Source organism: Lotus japonicus, chromosome 6 (assembly GCF_012489685.1).
Source record: "Lotus japonicus ecotype B-129 chromosome 6, LjGifu_v1.2".
Taxonomy (NCBI): domain Eukaryota; kingdom Viridiplantae; phylum Streptophyta; class Magnoliopsida; order Fabales; family Fabaceae; genus Lotus; species Lotus japonicus.
In genome coordinates this window covers 57,219,920-57,235,981 of record NC_080046.1, presented here as the reverse complement: position 1 = coordinate 57,235,981, position 16,062 = coordinate 57,219,920, and the positions used below count along the sequence as shown (strand labels likewise).

General features: G+C 31.8%; 2 protein-coding genes across 3 annotated transcripts; both read right to left on the bottom strand.

Annotated features, from left to right (window-relative positions):
* Positions 1 to 5,637: 5,637 nt before the first annotated feature.
* On the bottom strand, positions 5,638 to 7,914 carry LOC130726725 (GDSL esterase/lipase At4g16230-like). Of its 2 annotated transcripts, XM_057578022.1 has the most exons (6): positions 7,546 to 7,914; positions 7,338 to 7,465; positions 6,644 to 6,889; positions 6,296 to 6,551; positions 5,906 to 5,985; positions 5,638 to 5,829 (listed from the first exon to the last, which is right to left on the bottom strand). In XM_057578022.1, the coding sequence occupies exons 1-6, from the start codon at positions 7,799 to 7,801 to the stop codon at positions 5,818 to 5,820; spliced, it is 978 nt and encodes a 325-aa protein (XP_057434005.1). In that variant the 5' UTR covers positions 7,802 to 7,914; the 3' UTR covers positions 5,638 to 5,817. The 2 variants fall into 2 exon arrangements, with proteins under 2 accessions (XP_057434005.1, XP_057434004.1); XM_057578021.1 differs by having other exon boundaries at positions 5,638 to 5,985; positions 7,546 to 7,912.
* Positions 7,915 to 10,792: 2,878 nt separating this feature from the next.
* LOC130724457 (GDSL esterase/lipase At4g16230-like) lies at positions 10,793 to 13,071 on the bottom strand. Its single transcript, XM_057575686.1, has 5 exons — positions 12,766 to 13,071; positions 12,537 to 12,664; positions 12,110 to 12,355; positions 11,483 to 11,738; positions 10,793 to 11,266 (listed from the first exon to the last, which is right to left on the bottom strand). The coding sequence occupies exons 1-5, from the start codon at positions 13,013 to 13,015 to the stop codon at positions 11,043 to 11,045; spliced, it is 1,104 nt and encodes a 367-aa protein (XP_057431669.1). The 5' UTR covers positions 13,016 to 13,071; the 3' UTR covers positions 10,793 to 11,042.
* Positions 13,072 to 16,062: the final 2,991 nt, after the last annotated feature.

Genomic DNA, 16,062 nt, shown 5'->3' with positions numbered 1-16,062 from the left:
TTCCATTTGTCACCAAAAAAAAAATGACTCATGAGTTAGCTAAAATTAATTTATTAGTCCATGTTGTACTTGAATAAGAGCTCCAATTTGTAAGGCTTTCATAAACATGTTATTTCTTGCGAGTTTAATTTTTTTTTACTTTAAAAAAAATTGTTTTATTTTTACTGTAAACTTTTTTACACTCACATAAAATAATTTAATATCACGTATTCAAAGCAGTTATATTCATATTTACTAGCGTTTTTACCCCGTGCGTTGCACGGCGAATATTGATCTCATTATTTAAGCACGATTAATGAATTAGGCTTAATAGCTCTTTTGGTCCCTCACTTATCACAATTTTTCACTTTTGGTCCCTTTAGGAAAAAATTAGCAAAATTAGTCCCTCATATTTACACACTTTTGCAGTTTTCGTCTAAATAGGGATCATTTTTGCAAACAAATAAGCAATGTGGAGGATCAAAAATGCTAATTTTTTATTGGGGACCAAAAGTGCAAAACTGTGATAAGTGAGGGACCAAAAAAGCTATTAAGCCTTGAATTAAGATATGAAAAATTGAAAAATGAGCATTCAACCAAACAAAATATCAATGAGTATTACACAACTTGCAAAATTTGACAAAAACTTTATATACATTTAATCCTAAATATTTTTAAAATTATAAAAAATATATTTAAATTAGATTAAAAATTGTTCCCAAGAGTTAACAATAGTGGTAAAAGTTAGGAGCCATAAGGGAAGGATGGGAATGAAGAGTTAGCAAAAATTATTAGTTTTTACATGAACTATTTCTTGTGTAGAATGTTTTTCCCCGTCGAACTTTTTTACCATGTAATCTAATCATAAGTATATAGTACTCATTTAAGAAAAATGTTTTAAAATTTGACTGAAAATTTGGCCTCAACTACTATTATTTAGTACTCATTTTAAATTTCAAACTCAAATCTCAATTTTTTTTTACAATTTTTAAAAAAGGAAATCCATTAACTTAAATTGAATATTGACTCATTAATCAATGAGATCATTCTATAAATTATATTTATTTCTTAAAAAATTAAAAGAAACCTAATTAATTATTATGAATGAATTTACAAATGATTTAGGGTGGAAAGAAAAGCGTATTCTGTGTTTGAGCAAAATAATTTAAAATCCGAGTGAAAAATTGGATCAAATTACTTTTATTTAGTACCCATTTTAAATTTCAAACTCAAATCGCAAAATTATTTTTTGCAATTTTAAAAATAATAAATTAATTAAATAAAATTAAATATTCGCTCCTTAATCTATGAGATCATTCCATTATTTACCTTTTTTCTAAAAAAGGTAAAAGAAACCCCAATAATTATTATGAAAGGAAAAATCAAAATCTACTCATTAAAACGGAACTTACTCTTTTTTTCATCATTCCACTCCGAAATTTCATGTTGCCCAATTAGAATGTTTTTTTTTTCTAAATTGATTATTCATTTCCTTTTTACTTAAAAAACGGATTTGCCTTATTTATACTCATAACTAACTAAATCTGATTTTGCTTAAGAAAGTTGATTATGTACTGCACTCATTAAATTCAATATTTATTTTATTTTTTCATTAAAACTAAAGGATTAAGCGTTTACATTTTTTTAATATCACACCATAAATTTTGACGCAAGTACTATTATTCACAACCAATTTTCAATTTCAAATTTCAAACTCAAATTTCAATATTAAATTGAATATCCACACCATAATCTATGGAATTATTCTAAATTTTATATTTATTACATAAAAAAGTTAAAGAAACTCCATTAATTATTATTAAAGGAGAAATCAAATTTATTCACTAAAACAGAATTGACATTTTTTAATTTATTTTACCTTGAAATTAAATGTATCCCAATCAAAATGATTTTTTTAAAATTGATTATTCATTTCCTTTTCATTAAATAAACAGATTTCTCTTATTTATATTGATCACAAACTAAATCTGATTTTGCATAAGAAAGTTAATATCTACCCATTATATTTATTATTGATTTGCTTATTTTGTTAAAAAAAATGTATCAAGTGTTTTAAAATCTGACTGAAAATTAGGCTCCAATTACTATTATTTAGTACTCAATTAAAATTTCAAACTCAAATCTCAATTTTTGTTTACATTTTATAAAAAAAGAACTCCATTAACTTAAATATAATATTATGTCCCAAAAAATTCTATATGACCTAAAAAATATAATATTCACACCATAATCTAAACGCAAAACAGTAAATAACTCAAAGTGCACAAATAAATAAATAAATTACAACATAAAACGACAATCTTTGCTAAGTTGGAAGAAGATGCATCAGCTTTTAATCTAGAAGTATTTGTCATGAACGGATCTGAACTATCCTGAAATAAGAGTAAAAATTGAAATTCACAATACATAACTATCTATAGTGATAGCATGTGCATATATAATAGTATTTAATTTTATTTTAACTTACATCACTTAATACTAATTATGTAAGCCGCAACTGTTCAACACTGTCATCATCAACCAAAATCTGTGAACACCAAAAGAAAAAGAGTATAACCAAATTGTAACATGCTAAACATTAAATCAAGCAGCAAGGTCAGTAGATGAAGATTCATGCCTAAAATATAAAGATGTATATGTTTCTTGAGTTATATGTTTCAATATGCTTTGCTCAAAATAAATGTGAATCAAAAAACTCATAAGGCTTACCTCTCCTTCCTCGTATCTCTTCTTTGGTTTTTAATTGTAGAACAAAACTCAACCAAGCCACTCCGGAAAAACAAACAAAAAAATTCAGCAAAATCTAACAGAAAGTAGGAAGAGGGCAAAAACCTCACTTGTTGTATTCACTCTTGAAGAATCTTTCATATAAGCTCACCATCCCCAATTCCAATTCGCAATAAAAGTCCCATGGTGATGAGGCCTATGAAATTACAGAAGGAAAAGTAAAAAAGCATCACTCTAATCAAAATCATTTCAATAAATCACACACGTTGCAGATCATTTCATAATGTTCATAGAAATGTAACTATACCCTTATGATATGGCAAGAAACTGGTTGAATCAGAAGCAATACCTAAACTTTTTTTGCTTTTTCAACATTTGCTTCTCAATTTCCCAGTCATCACAACAATAGTTATTTCAAAGCTCTTAGATGATGGTTAAATAATGGAATGATAGAGGAGAAGAATTACATAAGAGAGTTTATATAGATGAAAACAATTAGGGTTTATGTTGTTTGCACGTGAAAAAAGGAAGGAGAATATTGTTCCAAAAAGAATATTCAAAATTTGAATTTATAGGTTGTCAAAATTTTAAAATTTGAATCTTGATTTCAAAAACGTACTTTTTGAAAGGTTAGCAAAATCAGTTTTAATCACATAAAAAAAAAAAGCAAAATACGTATAACAAAAGTGAGAAAGTTTTTGTTTTTAAGCCTTATGTATGAATAAGAATATTAAACATCTATTAATGTGATTTTGAATGATTATTCCATAGGTAGTCAATGATGGGTGATGACTTTTGTTACAGCATTAATGGAGAGTTTAAAAAAAATTAAACAACAATTAATAGTATTTTGAATGACTATTCCATAAGTAGTTAATGATGGGTGATGACTTTTGATTCAGCATAAATGGACAGTTAAAAAAAATTAATCAACAATTAATGAGATTTTTTATGATTATTCAATAGATTGTCAATGATGGGCCACAAAACCAAAATTAAGGAGAAATTGTCTCACCATAAATTTGTCAGAATGATTTAGAGCTTGACACTTGTCAGCTAATGAGGGAGGGTGGATAAGAGTGAACCTGGGAGTGCCAACTCATCTAAGTGGGTCTCACAGAGTTCTTCTTTTCTATAGTATATAGATATAGATTTAGTTAAAAAATATATATTCATATTTATTTTAATTAAATAAAAAGTTAAGAAATGCATTTTTTAATATGACGATCAATCATAAGTGTCTGTGTAAAAAAATCAAGATAAATCTTTTGAGGATTTTTTTCAAAAAAGTATGATTAATTATATACTTTTATATTATACTTTAAGAAAATATTATTGTGCCTCTAAAAGATTATAGGTTTGACTTGCACAAAACCATTATATTGGAAAGACTATCTTAATACTTGTTGGGATGTCAAGTGTGTGTAAGGAAGTCTCACATTAAATGATTAGAGGAGTGATTGACACTTTATAAGTGAGAGGACTCATACACCTAAATCCCTTAAGATTTTGGGTGAAACATGTGGTGTCAAATCTACTTGTGGTGTGCCCATGTAAGCCCAATGTGATGATCCCGGTTTATCCTCTTGTTGTCCAACAATACTTAGAGCAAATGATGATTGAAAGAGTATGCTTAAATGCCTTAAGGTTTTGGGTGAAAGATGTGATGCCCAATCCATTTGTGGTGTGCTCATGTAAGCCCAATGTGATGATCCCCGATTTATTATCTTGCGGTCCAACAATACTTAGAGCAAATGGTGATCGAAAGAGTATGAAAAAACTCATAAGGAAATACTTTTAAAACTTGTGAGGTAATTAAATAACCTTTTAATCTCAGCCCTTAAATTCGATCCAATGGTTATAATTTATCACTCTTATATAAACATAGGCCCTCTCAGTAGATACTCTATCTGTATCCTAGTTCTATACTTATACATATAGTGAAATAGAAAATACTCAAAATAGAGTAATGTTATTGCAAGTGTTTTTTACACTAATATTATATTTGACTCTTTTAAAGTGAATAGAGTTACTTTTACACTATGAGTGAGAATTTGGTTTGAATATAATATTAGTGGATTCACGGCCTCTAAAGTGAAAATTTATCACACAAGCTTTTTTATTGACTTTTTAAATTAAGAAATAGTTTTATTTGATACGGTGACTTACCATGTTTAGAAAAGAATTAACTCCACTTGATTAAAATCAATTTTAACCGATTGAAATGATGTTGAAGCGTAAAAAACAGATTTCATGGGTCAAGAGGATGTTGTGGACAAAGCATCATGATCCCATGAATTTTGGATATACACTTGCCACAACAAATAATTGATTTCTTCGTTAAAGATAATTAATTTTTATATTTTACAACTAAATTTCATAAAATTACCGAAAAAAACCCTTTTTTTCATAAAGGTTTTAAAGATGAATCATGTTATATTAATTCACATTCACCATAAACAATTTTGGTATAATCAATTATGTCCAAAATCGAGTCTGCTACCGCTAGCGGCCCATACACACATTTAAAGTGAAAAAGAAAGAAGAAAAGACAAATGAGAGATATGATGAATGTATGTGATGGGAAAAGAAGAAAGAAAAAAGAAGTGGAATTGAGTTCAAAGGGAATATATTTGTGATTTGTGAATATATCAAGTTATTTTGAATAGGTCCCTTATAACCAACGAGTGATTGATTTAAATGATACTCTTAAGCAATGACTCGCATTAGAGTCTTATTATGGAAACAAATTTCATTAGGAGAGTTAATCCTATCAATAAAAAATGAATGTTCTCCACTCGAAAAAATTTATCTCCAACTGAAATACTTGTTTGTACTAGACATAGAGCAATATTATTATTAAGTCCCTGTATATTTATTTGTGAAATACACAAGTAAGGATGTATGCAATGATCTTAATTCTCAGGTATCTAATATTTAAAAATGAATACACCACGTGTACATTGTAGAAATAAGCTCAATTAAAAAAAATTGCAGTTTGCCACAAAAAATCCAATTGGCCAGATCCAGTGGATCAAGCTTGGGAGAGAAGAAGAACATTCACAGGTGAAATGTCATTGGCATCACCATTTAAGAAACGCTCTGCGATGACAACATTGGCAGCATCAGAAGTATGGTAAGTATCCCAGAAAACATACTTAGATCGATCCTCACAAACCTCTGAATAACCACTGCAAGGGATCAAACCTCCAAATCGTCCAGCAACATGACAGCATGAGGAATTTGAGTTCTCAAAACCTGTTACACATTAAAAGGTTGGTTGTTAATTTCCTATACAGAAAGGACTATGCAAATTTATGCATGTAAAGAAAGGCGGTCCGGTGCACCAAAGCTACCGCTATTCGTGATTTCGGGGAATGGTCCGAATATTTGGTCTATTATATGTAGTCTTAGCTTGTTTTTTTAATTTTTACACAAGAGACCGTTTATGCCCGTGATCTCAGTCAAATGACAACAACTTTTTACCGTTGCGCCATGACTCCCCTTCAAATTTATCCAAAAGTACCTTAATAAAAAAATGTTGGACAAGAAAACATTGAGACAATACCATAGTCATTGTAATTGATGATGATATCTTCCACAATATGGTAAACATCTGCATAAACAAATAATGATCCTTTCAGATTTGTCCTAAGCTCTTCAATGAGGCACTTCAATTGAGTGTTAAATAACCGGGCTAGCTCATTAGGGAAAGTGACACAGTCATCTCCAGCTTCTGAATTATAGTCCCTCATATATGGTATGCACCCAATTGGCCCTACATTTGCCACAACAATTTTTCTGGCTCCTAGATTGAATACCCGCTGCAAAAATTAATATACTAACATATATGTGATAAATAAAAGAAAGTAGGAACTTCATTCAATCAAGGTTTCTAAGTAATTAGCAAAATTACAGTGAGCTGCACTCTGAGTCTTGATATCATCATGGCAACAAATGATTCTGGAGATAGAAACTCCCTTTCAGGAATTGAGAGCACAGGTGTCAAATAGTTATCAAGGAAATCATTTGAGCCAAGTGCTACTGTGAAGAGAGCTTTTTTAAACAAATTAAGAGCTGTAGTAACACCAATTCTGTTGATAATTTCTTCCCTTGTAATTGCAAAGTTATCAATCTGTTCATCGAAGTTGATTCGACCACCCTGTGAATGACATGCAGACTCTGCTTATTATTTTGTATTCTGATGGCATAAGGATTAAATTATGTGCAACTCATTCACTAAACTAATGATGCTGAGAAAACTGTTTAGTGTTCAATATCCAATATCAGTAGTTACTAGTTAGTTAGATAATAGTAAATAAATATCACTAATTAGTGCTCAAAGGTTGTTTCTTATTGATTTTTTTAGACAATTTATTTCACCTTCACCATCCAGAATTGTGATGTGTCAATTTTCTCTATTAGTTACTGGATGACAAGTTAACATTTAGACCAAATTTGTTCAGTTTAATTTGAGCAACTAAATCTATAGGGACCAAAATCACACCCCCTAAACTATAATGATAAAAGTATGCAATTAAGCCAATAGTAAGTGTGTGCATAGAACTTAGCCAACTAAACATTAGCTGAAGCTAAGCAAGAGAACTCACTAGAATCTGGCCAGTGTAATTAAGAATTCCAGCTGCACCAGATGCATAATTGACACCCTTTAGAACAGCAGATCCAGCAGTAGTAGGAGCCAAGTAAGGAGGAGAAAATCCAAGACCAAGTTGTTGCTCTGGTAGTCAAAGAGAAATTAATTGATATGATTAAAAAAAAAAGATTGAACCTAACAGAAAAACTCTCTCAAAGTCTCACCAATAATATCAACAACTGTTCTTCCATTGGTGAAACGACCTGTTGGCATTCCAAAATCAATTCCAAAGGGGTCATGATTTGCCTTGGCCAGTGAGTAAATGTAGTTGTTGTTCCCCACATCCAGCAGAGAATCCCCAAAGACAAAAGAAGCTGGAATATCACTTGAAATGCCAATCCTTAACAAGAGCAAGACCTTGAAAACCATAAACATAATCCTGAGAATGGTTGTTCTTTTCAAGTATAAAGTGATACCCATTGGAAAAGGAAGTTTTAGAAAATGAATTAGATCAATTTTTGAAGCAGGGGCCCCTGTTTTGCTCTGTTTCTCTGCTCAAGATGGGGTCATGGATTGAACTTTATAATTGTGCATAAGACTAAGGAATAATATTCAAATAACCGATACTACTGTTACATTCGTTGAGTGCAAGTAGGATGAGCTGTGTAATTTATTTAGTTTTTGTTTAAAGGATGAGCTGTGTTGAAAAATGAGACAATTTTTTAGTGGGCTTGAATAGAAATTGAGCTTTGTCTTCTAATGAAACATATATTTCAGTTCTTCATTCTGTACTATTTATTCTCTGTACATGCCATGGATCATGGACAATTGAGCACAAAGACATTACTCGTGATTCGTGAGGGTGACTATTGAATCAATAAAAAATTAGGCAAGATTGATATTCAATAGACATACAATTTTTTTTTTGGCTATTTAGGACACTTGAAAATGTGCATTGCCAAAAATAGCTATTGAAAACTAATTTCCTACCAGTATGGATAGTCTAAATGGTACTTGATAGATTAAAATTTTCTAAGTCCTGGGTTCAAATCCTACTGGTACCTAGATACCAAAAAAAAAACTAATTTCCTGAAAATACGTTTCGAACCACAAGGCATAGTGTGGTGATTAGCTGGCTCAAACACACATTTAGAGTGAGAAAGAAAGGAAAAAAATAAATGAGAGACATAATGGATATGTGATGAAAAAATAAGAAAAAAAATATAGTGTAATTGAGATACAAGAGAATGTGTTTGTGAATATATCAAGTTATTTTAAATAAGCCCCTTATAACTAACATGGTTCAAGCGGGGGGTGGGTGGGTTATGGGTGGAGTACTATAGTGCTCATCACCATACCTGAGTTTTCAACAAGTGCTCGTACCCGTCTCTATACCCGCGTGAGTATCTTAAATACCTGTCCTCGTACCCTCTGGGTACCAATGTGCCCGTATCCGTGCATGTTACCTGCAATTTAGTTAAGTAAAATCTAATTTTTGATTTTTTCAATAGAAAACCAAAATATAACTGCTATTATAAAATAAAAAACATTAATTAAAAATGCAAAAGACCATCAAAATATTTAACAAGTAAAATCATCCGAATAATTATAGTTTTTTTTTCTTTCAAATTAAGCGACAAAGTTTTTAAATTTATACTTAACTAACTTATTTTAAAAGTAAATGATAATAAATTAACAATCATACATTAATATTAAGACTTCATTTATTTTTTAAAAGGAGGTTAGAAATGTATACTTCAAGTTTATTAATATATTACTAATTTTGTGTGTATGATATGTGTGTGGATATGGGTGGATTGGGTATCATTGTGCCCATACCCGCACCCGCACTCGTTATTTTTTTTTTGCGGATATTTACTCATCTCATACTCATCTAACGGATTTTTACCCTACTTGTTGTGGGTACCCCCATTGCCATCCCTAAGTTCAAGTGATACTCGTAAGCAACATTTCGTGTTCGAATATTATATATGAAATTTTTTTCGTTAGCGGAGTAAATCTCACAGGAAATTGATGTTCTCAACTCGAATAAAATTATCTCCGCAAATAATTACGGACAAAAGATAATAATAATTCTCTATAAACTATTAAGTATATATATATATATATATATATATTTATCTTTGAAATAGGATGTAAAGAATGATGTTAATCTTTAACCGTCTAAAATTTAAAAATAAATACACCTTTATTTGTACATGGTAGAAATTATAAGCTCAATTTAAATTAATTGTCGTCTTTTTTATAGTTTACCACAAAAATTCCGGTTCGCCAAATCCATCAGCTTGGGCGAGGTGAAGAACATTCACAGGTGAAATGTCATTGGCATCACCGTTCAGGAAACACTCAGCGATGGCAACATTGGCAGATGACTGAAGACCACAGACCTAGTTATTTACCAGAACGCAGGAGAGTGGAGGAGTTCGCAATGGCTATCTTTCAGTCACTCGTGCCCTATTATTTTGGTGGCATGAAGATTCTGCTTATTATTGTATATATTGATGGCATAAAGATAAAATTATGTGCAACTCATTCACTAGATTAACGATGCTGAGAAAACTGTTTAGTGTTCAATCATTGAAAATGATTGTTCTTGTTCAAGTAAAAAGTAAACCCATTGGAAAGGAAATTTTAGAAAATGAATTAGATCAACTTTTGAAGCAGGGGCCCTTGTTTTGTTCTGTTTCTCTGCTCAAGATGGGGACATGGAATGAACTTTATAAAATGCATATGATTAAGGAATAATATCCAAATAATTGATGCTACTGTTAGTCTCGTTGAAGTGTTTATTGGATCCATTAGGAGATTTTATACTATTCAAGTAGGATGAGCTGTGTGAGAATTGAGCTTAAGTTTTTAGTGGGCTTGAGTGCTTGACTAGAAATCCAATGATATATATTCAGTCTCTTTACATACCACGCATCATGCATAATTGAGCATAAAGACATTATGCGTGAATCGCGAGGGCGACTATTGAGTCAATAGATATTTGAGCTTAAGTGAGATCGATATTCAATCGAAGCACGAATTTTTTGGCAGTTTTAGATCGGTAGTAATGTGCATTGTGACAATAACAACTCTCAGAAATCACAAGGTGTGACATTGTAGTTAACTCAACTCTTCCCTTAACCATTAGGTCTGGCGTTCAATCCTTGCCCATGGGAATGAAGCGCATTTTGTAGTCAGTTGTTTACCTCTTAATTCGAACACCCGCGTTAAGACGATCAGAGATGAATACTCTCAGCTCTAAAAAACACATTTCATAAATTAAAATTCGGAATATAATTTTAAGAAATACATTCCGGAATTTAGTTTCGAGAATGTATTTTCGGAAATTAATACTTATTGCCGTTTTTCTAAACCTTACACATTAATGACGATTTTAACCGCTAGAACTCGCATATGTGGGTTGAATGTCAACATTGTGGAAGGGTTAATAAATCATTTCCGATAAATTAATATACACGATGTTTTTCCAACAGCAAAGTGATTGTTTAGATACCATGTTTCACTATTTGTTTTGAAGGTGTTGTGATGCACTTTACATTGATGCAAAGGATAAACAAACATGGCCGAAAAGATCAGTCTTCCTATGTGCTAATACAAAATTCATATTCGTCTCCTAGATTCTCCCCTCAAACATCCATTTCAGCAGAACAATGAGATACTTTTTTTTTTTAACATCAGAACAATGAGATACTCAAGATTGAAAGAGTTGGCGAATATTCATTGGGAAAATGTCATTCTGATCACCATCTAACAAGCGCTTAGCGATGATAACATTTGCTGCATCAGTGGGATGGTAAGGGTCCCAAAACACATACTTGGACCTGTCCCAGCAAACCGTCGATGTTGGACCACAAGGAATCAAACCTCCAAATCGCCCAGCCATGTAACAGCAAGAAGAAGATGGGTTCTCAAAACCTGCAACATTAAAGCAAAAAGGATTCTAATCAGTTCAAAAGCACCATATACCAAGTTAGGGTACATTTGGATACCCGTTGGACGTTGGTGCTGAAGCTAACGGACATTAGCACTCATTTCAAGATAAAAAATGAATGGTCTGATTGATTTGATGAATGTGTTTTATCCTTAAATCAACTAGTATTCAAACACACTTAATGTGTTACTGACACATACCATATACTATGTAATTGTTGAGCATGTCTTCTAAAATGTGGTACACATCAGCATAAACAAACATTGAACCCTTCAGATTTGAGCTGAGCTCTGCAATGAGGGATTTCAACTGGTTGTTATATAACTGTGCTAGCTGATTGGGTAAACTAACACAGTAATCTCCAGCAGATGGGTTTGTATCCCTTTGACTTGGTATGCACCCAATCGGCCCTACATTTGTCACCACAATTTTTCTGGCACCCAAATTGAATAGCCTCTGCATATATTAATGTCACATGCATTAGTATTGAGTAACACCAAAGCTTGTAGTTCATAAACTAGGGACTTTTATATGATCCCTTATCAGTTAAACTTTATTTTCATAAACAATTTTTAAATCCAGTTTTTTGAAGGAAAAAAGGAAAAAGAATAAACCATTTGAACTAGATTTTAGAACGTTGAAAGACATGTGACTGGAAAACTAAAAAGAAAATAGAAAAATATCTCTGAGATGTTTTGAAATTTTAATTTTAAAAATGAAAATAAGAATTCTTTTTAAGAATAGTTTATAAAATCATTTCATATCAAACGAGTTTTTCTCCTTTACTATTTTTAAAATCTTGAAACAAAGCTTATGAGAAACATTACAGTGAGCTGTTCTCTGAGCTTTGACATTAAGGTGACCACAAAGAGTTCTGGTGATGCAAATTTCTGATCATCCATTGAGACTGTTGGTGTTAAATAGTTGTTGATGAAGTCGTTTGAACCTATTGTTACTGAAAAAATTGCCCTGTTGAATAGATTGAGAGCCTCAGGAATACCAATGCTGGAGATTATGTCCTGCCTGTTATTTGCAAAGTTATCTATCTGCGCGTCGAAGTTGATTCGATCACCCTAAAAATCACAAGCACATTGTTAGTACTTCCTTCAAGTTCAACCAAGAGTTGGAGCAGAAACTTAGTATGTTTGGATCAATTTCTTTTTTTTTAGAATCAATTCTGCAAGCAGAAATTTCACCCTAGAACTAATTCCGACTTTAGAACCAATTGTAATAGGATTTTCAACAGGAACTTACTAGTACTTTTCCAGTGGCATTGAGAATTCCACCTGCACCAGAGGCATAGTTAACACCCTTCAGAACCACTGATCCAACTGTAGTGGGTGCCAAATAAGGTGGTGTCAAACCAAAATCCAGTTCCTGACCTGATTAAACATGATAAAAAGTCATTAGTGATTAGACAAATAAAAATCCAAACAGCAAATGAAGTGACGTAATGGACAAAAGAGTTGTTAATCTTTCTTGCCTATGATGTCAATAATGGTTCTTCCATTTGTGAACCTTCCTGTTGGACTTCCAAAGTCAATGCCAAAGGGCATGAAGTTAGCCTTTGAGAGGGAAGCAATGTAATTGTTGTTCCCCACATCAACAAGCGAATCTCCAAAGACAAAATTTGCAGGTGGTTCATCTGAAGTTGAAATCCTAGACAAGGCCAAAACTATAAAAACTTGAAGCATAACCTTAACAGTAACCTCTCTATTCAAATGCATACCCATTAAAAAATATATAGAACAATGATCAATATAATGAAGTTTTCAAGCAGAGTCCTATGTTTTTGCTCTGTAGAAAGTGCACAACAAGACCATAAGAAGATTGATATATATAACCCTTAAGAATAGAGGTATGAGTGAGCCAACATTAATGACTCTTCATGTAGAACAACTGTCCCTGAGAGCAAATTTGCTTGTTTTTTTTTTTTTTTATGAAAAATGTACCTCTTTAATTAAGAGTATACAAAGTTTTAAAATTGCTAGTTAGATACATTTCAAAACAAATTAAACTTGCAGGCAAAATCAAGTTAACCTCATAATCAATTCTCATGGGCAAAAATCAATTTTAGATGACAATATAGATGTACAAAGAATCAATTCTTGTAGAAGTTACAGAAAATAGTTTGTGTTAAACATAATCAATTTGCGATTGCGATTGTACAATTGGATGTCACAACATAAGCTACTTCACTTTCAACTCACTTTTAATTTATCATGACCAATTTACCAAAATCAATTGTCAATTGTTGTGAGAACGTTTTATCCAAACACGCACCGACTTATTTTACTAAGTACGTGAGAGTTTCTTTGCAACCCTATGGAATTTATGCATGAGTTACTAGGCTTACATTTTAAAACACTTTCTTTCCCAAGTGTCAACAAAATGAAGGTTGTGCAAAAGTTTAAAACAAATGGATTTTCATGTCTCCACAATTAAATGCAATGTAGGCTTTTAGCTAAAAAGAGTAAGGAACAACTTGAGTCTTGACCAGAACTTCCTCCATTTGGCTATTTATTTATTACCCTTAAATATGAGATAACTTTGCAACTTGCATTTCCTTTTCAGATTTTTTATGGCGAACACAGCACATGTGAGTGAAAGAATGGCAGAGTAGTTCAACACGTTAAAAGCTTTTCAGAATTCAGAATGAACTGCATGCAGATGATAGTTATGATTATGAGGAATGACTGAATTCAAATTGGATGCACAGTTAACTGTTGAACATGTATGAGTAACATCATGGGCATAAACGTGTTACTTACAACTTACAAGAGAAATACTATACAGGATTTGGAAACCAATTTGCCAATTTGTCCGTGAAAATTTATCATCTCTGCTTCTTTATTGTTTAGGCACAGCAAATCATAAGGTGTTGTAGGTATGGGCATTGGCTTTCAGTATTAGCTATCCTATCAGGTTTGAACAGAATGAAATTAGAGGTGGGGGTAGTTTAAGTCTTTAAATGCAGCAGAACCAGTAAGTTTATTTCAGATCTTAATGGACAAAGCATTGATGATCAGCATATGCATGACACAGATGCTTTATATAGTTTTGTTGTTTATACTTCTATAGAAGCACAGATCCAACACTGCGACAAATGTTGAAATTTATAAGATTGTCATGGTTGTCATACAATATATGAATTACTATAAAATTAATAAAACAATATAAATATAATTATTGAATACATCGTAAACATAATACAATGCATATAAATATTGCAACATCGCTAGAAATACGCATACACGAGATATTCAATCGACACATGTAAATTGTAGCAATTTCATCACAAAAAATTATTAAACAGGTTTTTGGCCGTAAGAAACCACCAGAAATTATGTGCATATTTTCACATCTACACGACATACAGTTGTTTCAGGCCGCCTAAAACATATTTTGTTATTTCTTGTTTTGAAATTGCAAATCGTGGTCGTTGGCCAAAAACTTAATTTTTAAGTGTCGATTGAATGTCTGCGTAGCGCATGTCAATCTAGCGTGATCCTCTCAATTTTTTAGATATTCTCACCTCACTTTCTCTTTAATCTCTTGTAAGTTTCACTCTTTTTCTTCGATCTTCATGTTTCTCTTTTTTTCTTATCATATCATTTATAGTATCTCTCTTTTCTTTTCACATCTCTCGATATGATTCAAATTTAGGTGTGCAGAGAATGGCTTCCTTAACTGTTAGGTATTTCAATTTACATTGTTATGTGAACTTTCCTTGAAAATTAAAACATAAGTGTGTGTGAATATCCTTTAATTTGAACTCAATGCTACACAATTATGACTACAATTTCAAAGTGCCATTGTTGCATTACTTCGCACGAGAGATTTCATTCTATTTCACTAATAAGTGGATATTTTAAGTTTTAAAATATTACATTTAAATTTGTTGGGTTGATTGTAATGGGGAAATAAGTCTCTCCATGCTATGCTATTATGGTAAAGGGAGGATGAGGAAGCTTTTAGAAAAGTCTCACACTCCCAATGATGCTCCCAATCAAGATTGTAGTTAACGTTATATTGACTTAAAATGTTTATTCCTACGTATATACCACCCAGCAACACTTTAAGCTTTTATATATCTGACTTTCTTAGCTTTTTTTTTTAGAATTTGACTTCCTTAATTCAAATATTTATTTTGGGAGAATATTAGTCTATCGGGATGTTTTTATTTTAGAAGTTTATGTGTTGTTAAAAATTTCATAGTGTTGTTCTCTAGTTAGACAACTGTCATTGCTACAAGAAAAACTCTTACTTCAGCTTTGGGGCAGTCATTAAAGTGCTCGAAACTACTGTTATGATGTCGGCATGTGCGACCGACGCTACGTTAGTTGAAGATTGGTGGTTCTAGGTGTTTGTGACTAGAGGTGGTGGGGGAGATGGGAGAGGAGAGCAGGAAGTGAAGGAAAGGGAGGAAGAATGTTTGGTGTGGTAGTTGATGACTGAAATCTATATTGTTATAGTGAAAAAGAAAGATGAGAGATTAGAAGTGATTGGAAAATTTTAGAGGGACTAAGACTAATGTGAATAGTCACGTAACGTGAACATCATTCAACTAACTAAACTCACCACATAATAACTAAACATAAATTTGATTAGGTAAAATAACATCACTTGAATTGATTATAAAAAGAAAAACAGTCATGGATTTTTTTAAACACAGCCATGAATTTTTTTTAAAAACATATTTAAGGGAAATATAATTTGGATACCAAAACATAGAATCACCCTTCACCCCTACGGATTTGGCTCCCTACCTAGCCTGTGT

Excerpts from the sequence above, each read along its gene's own strand:
- LOC130726725 (XM_057578021.1), bottom strand. The coding sequence starts at position 7,801 with ATGGGTATCACTTTATACTTGAAAAGAACAACCATTCTCAGGATTATG. Across the intron at positions 6,552-6,643 it reads GACTCAGAGTGCAGCTCACT|CGGGTATTCAATCTAGGAGC; the intron begins GTAATTTTGCTA and ends TAATTTTTGCAG. Across the intron at positions 5,986-6,295 it reads CATCAATTACAATGACTATG|GTTTTGAGAACTCAAATTCC; the intron begins GTATTGTCTCAA and ends AATGTGTAACAG.
- LOC130724457 (XM_057575686.1), bottom strand. The coding sequence starts at position 13,015 with ATGGGTATGCATTTGAATAGAGAGGTTACTGTTAAGGTTATGCTTCAA. Across the intron at positions 12,665-12,765 it reads AACCATTATTGACATCATAG|GTCAGGAACTGGATTTTGGT; the intron begins GCAAGAAAGATT and ends ATGTTTAATCAG. Across the intron at positions 11,739-12,109 it reads AGCTCAGAGAACAGCTCACT|AGGCTATTCAATTTGGGTGC; the intron begins GTAATGTTTCTC and ends TAATATATGCAG.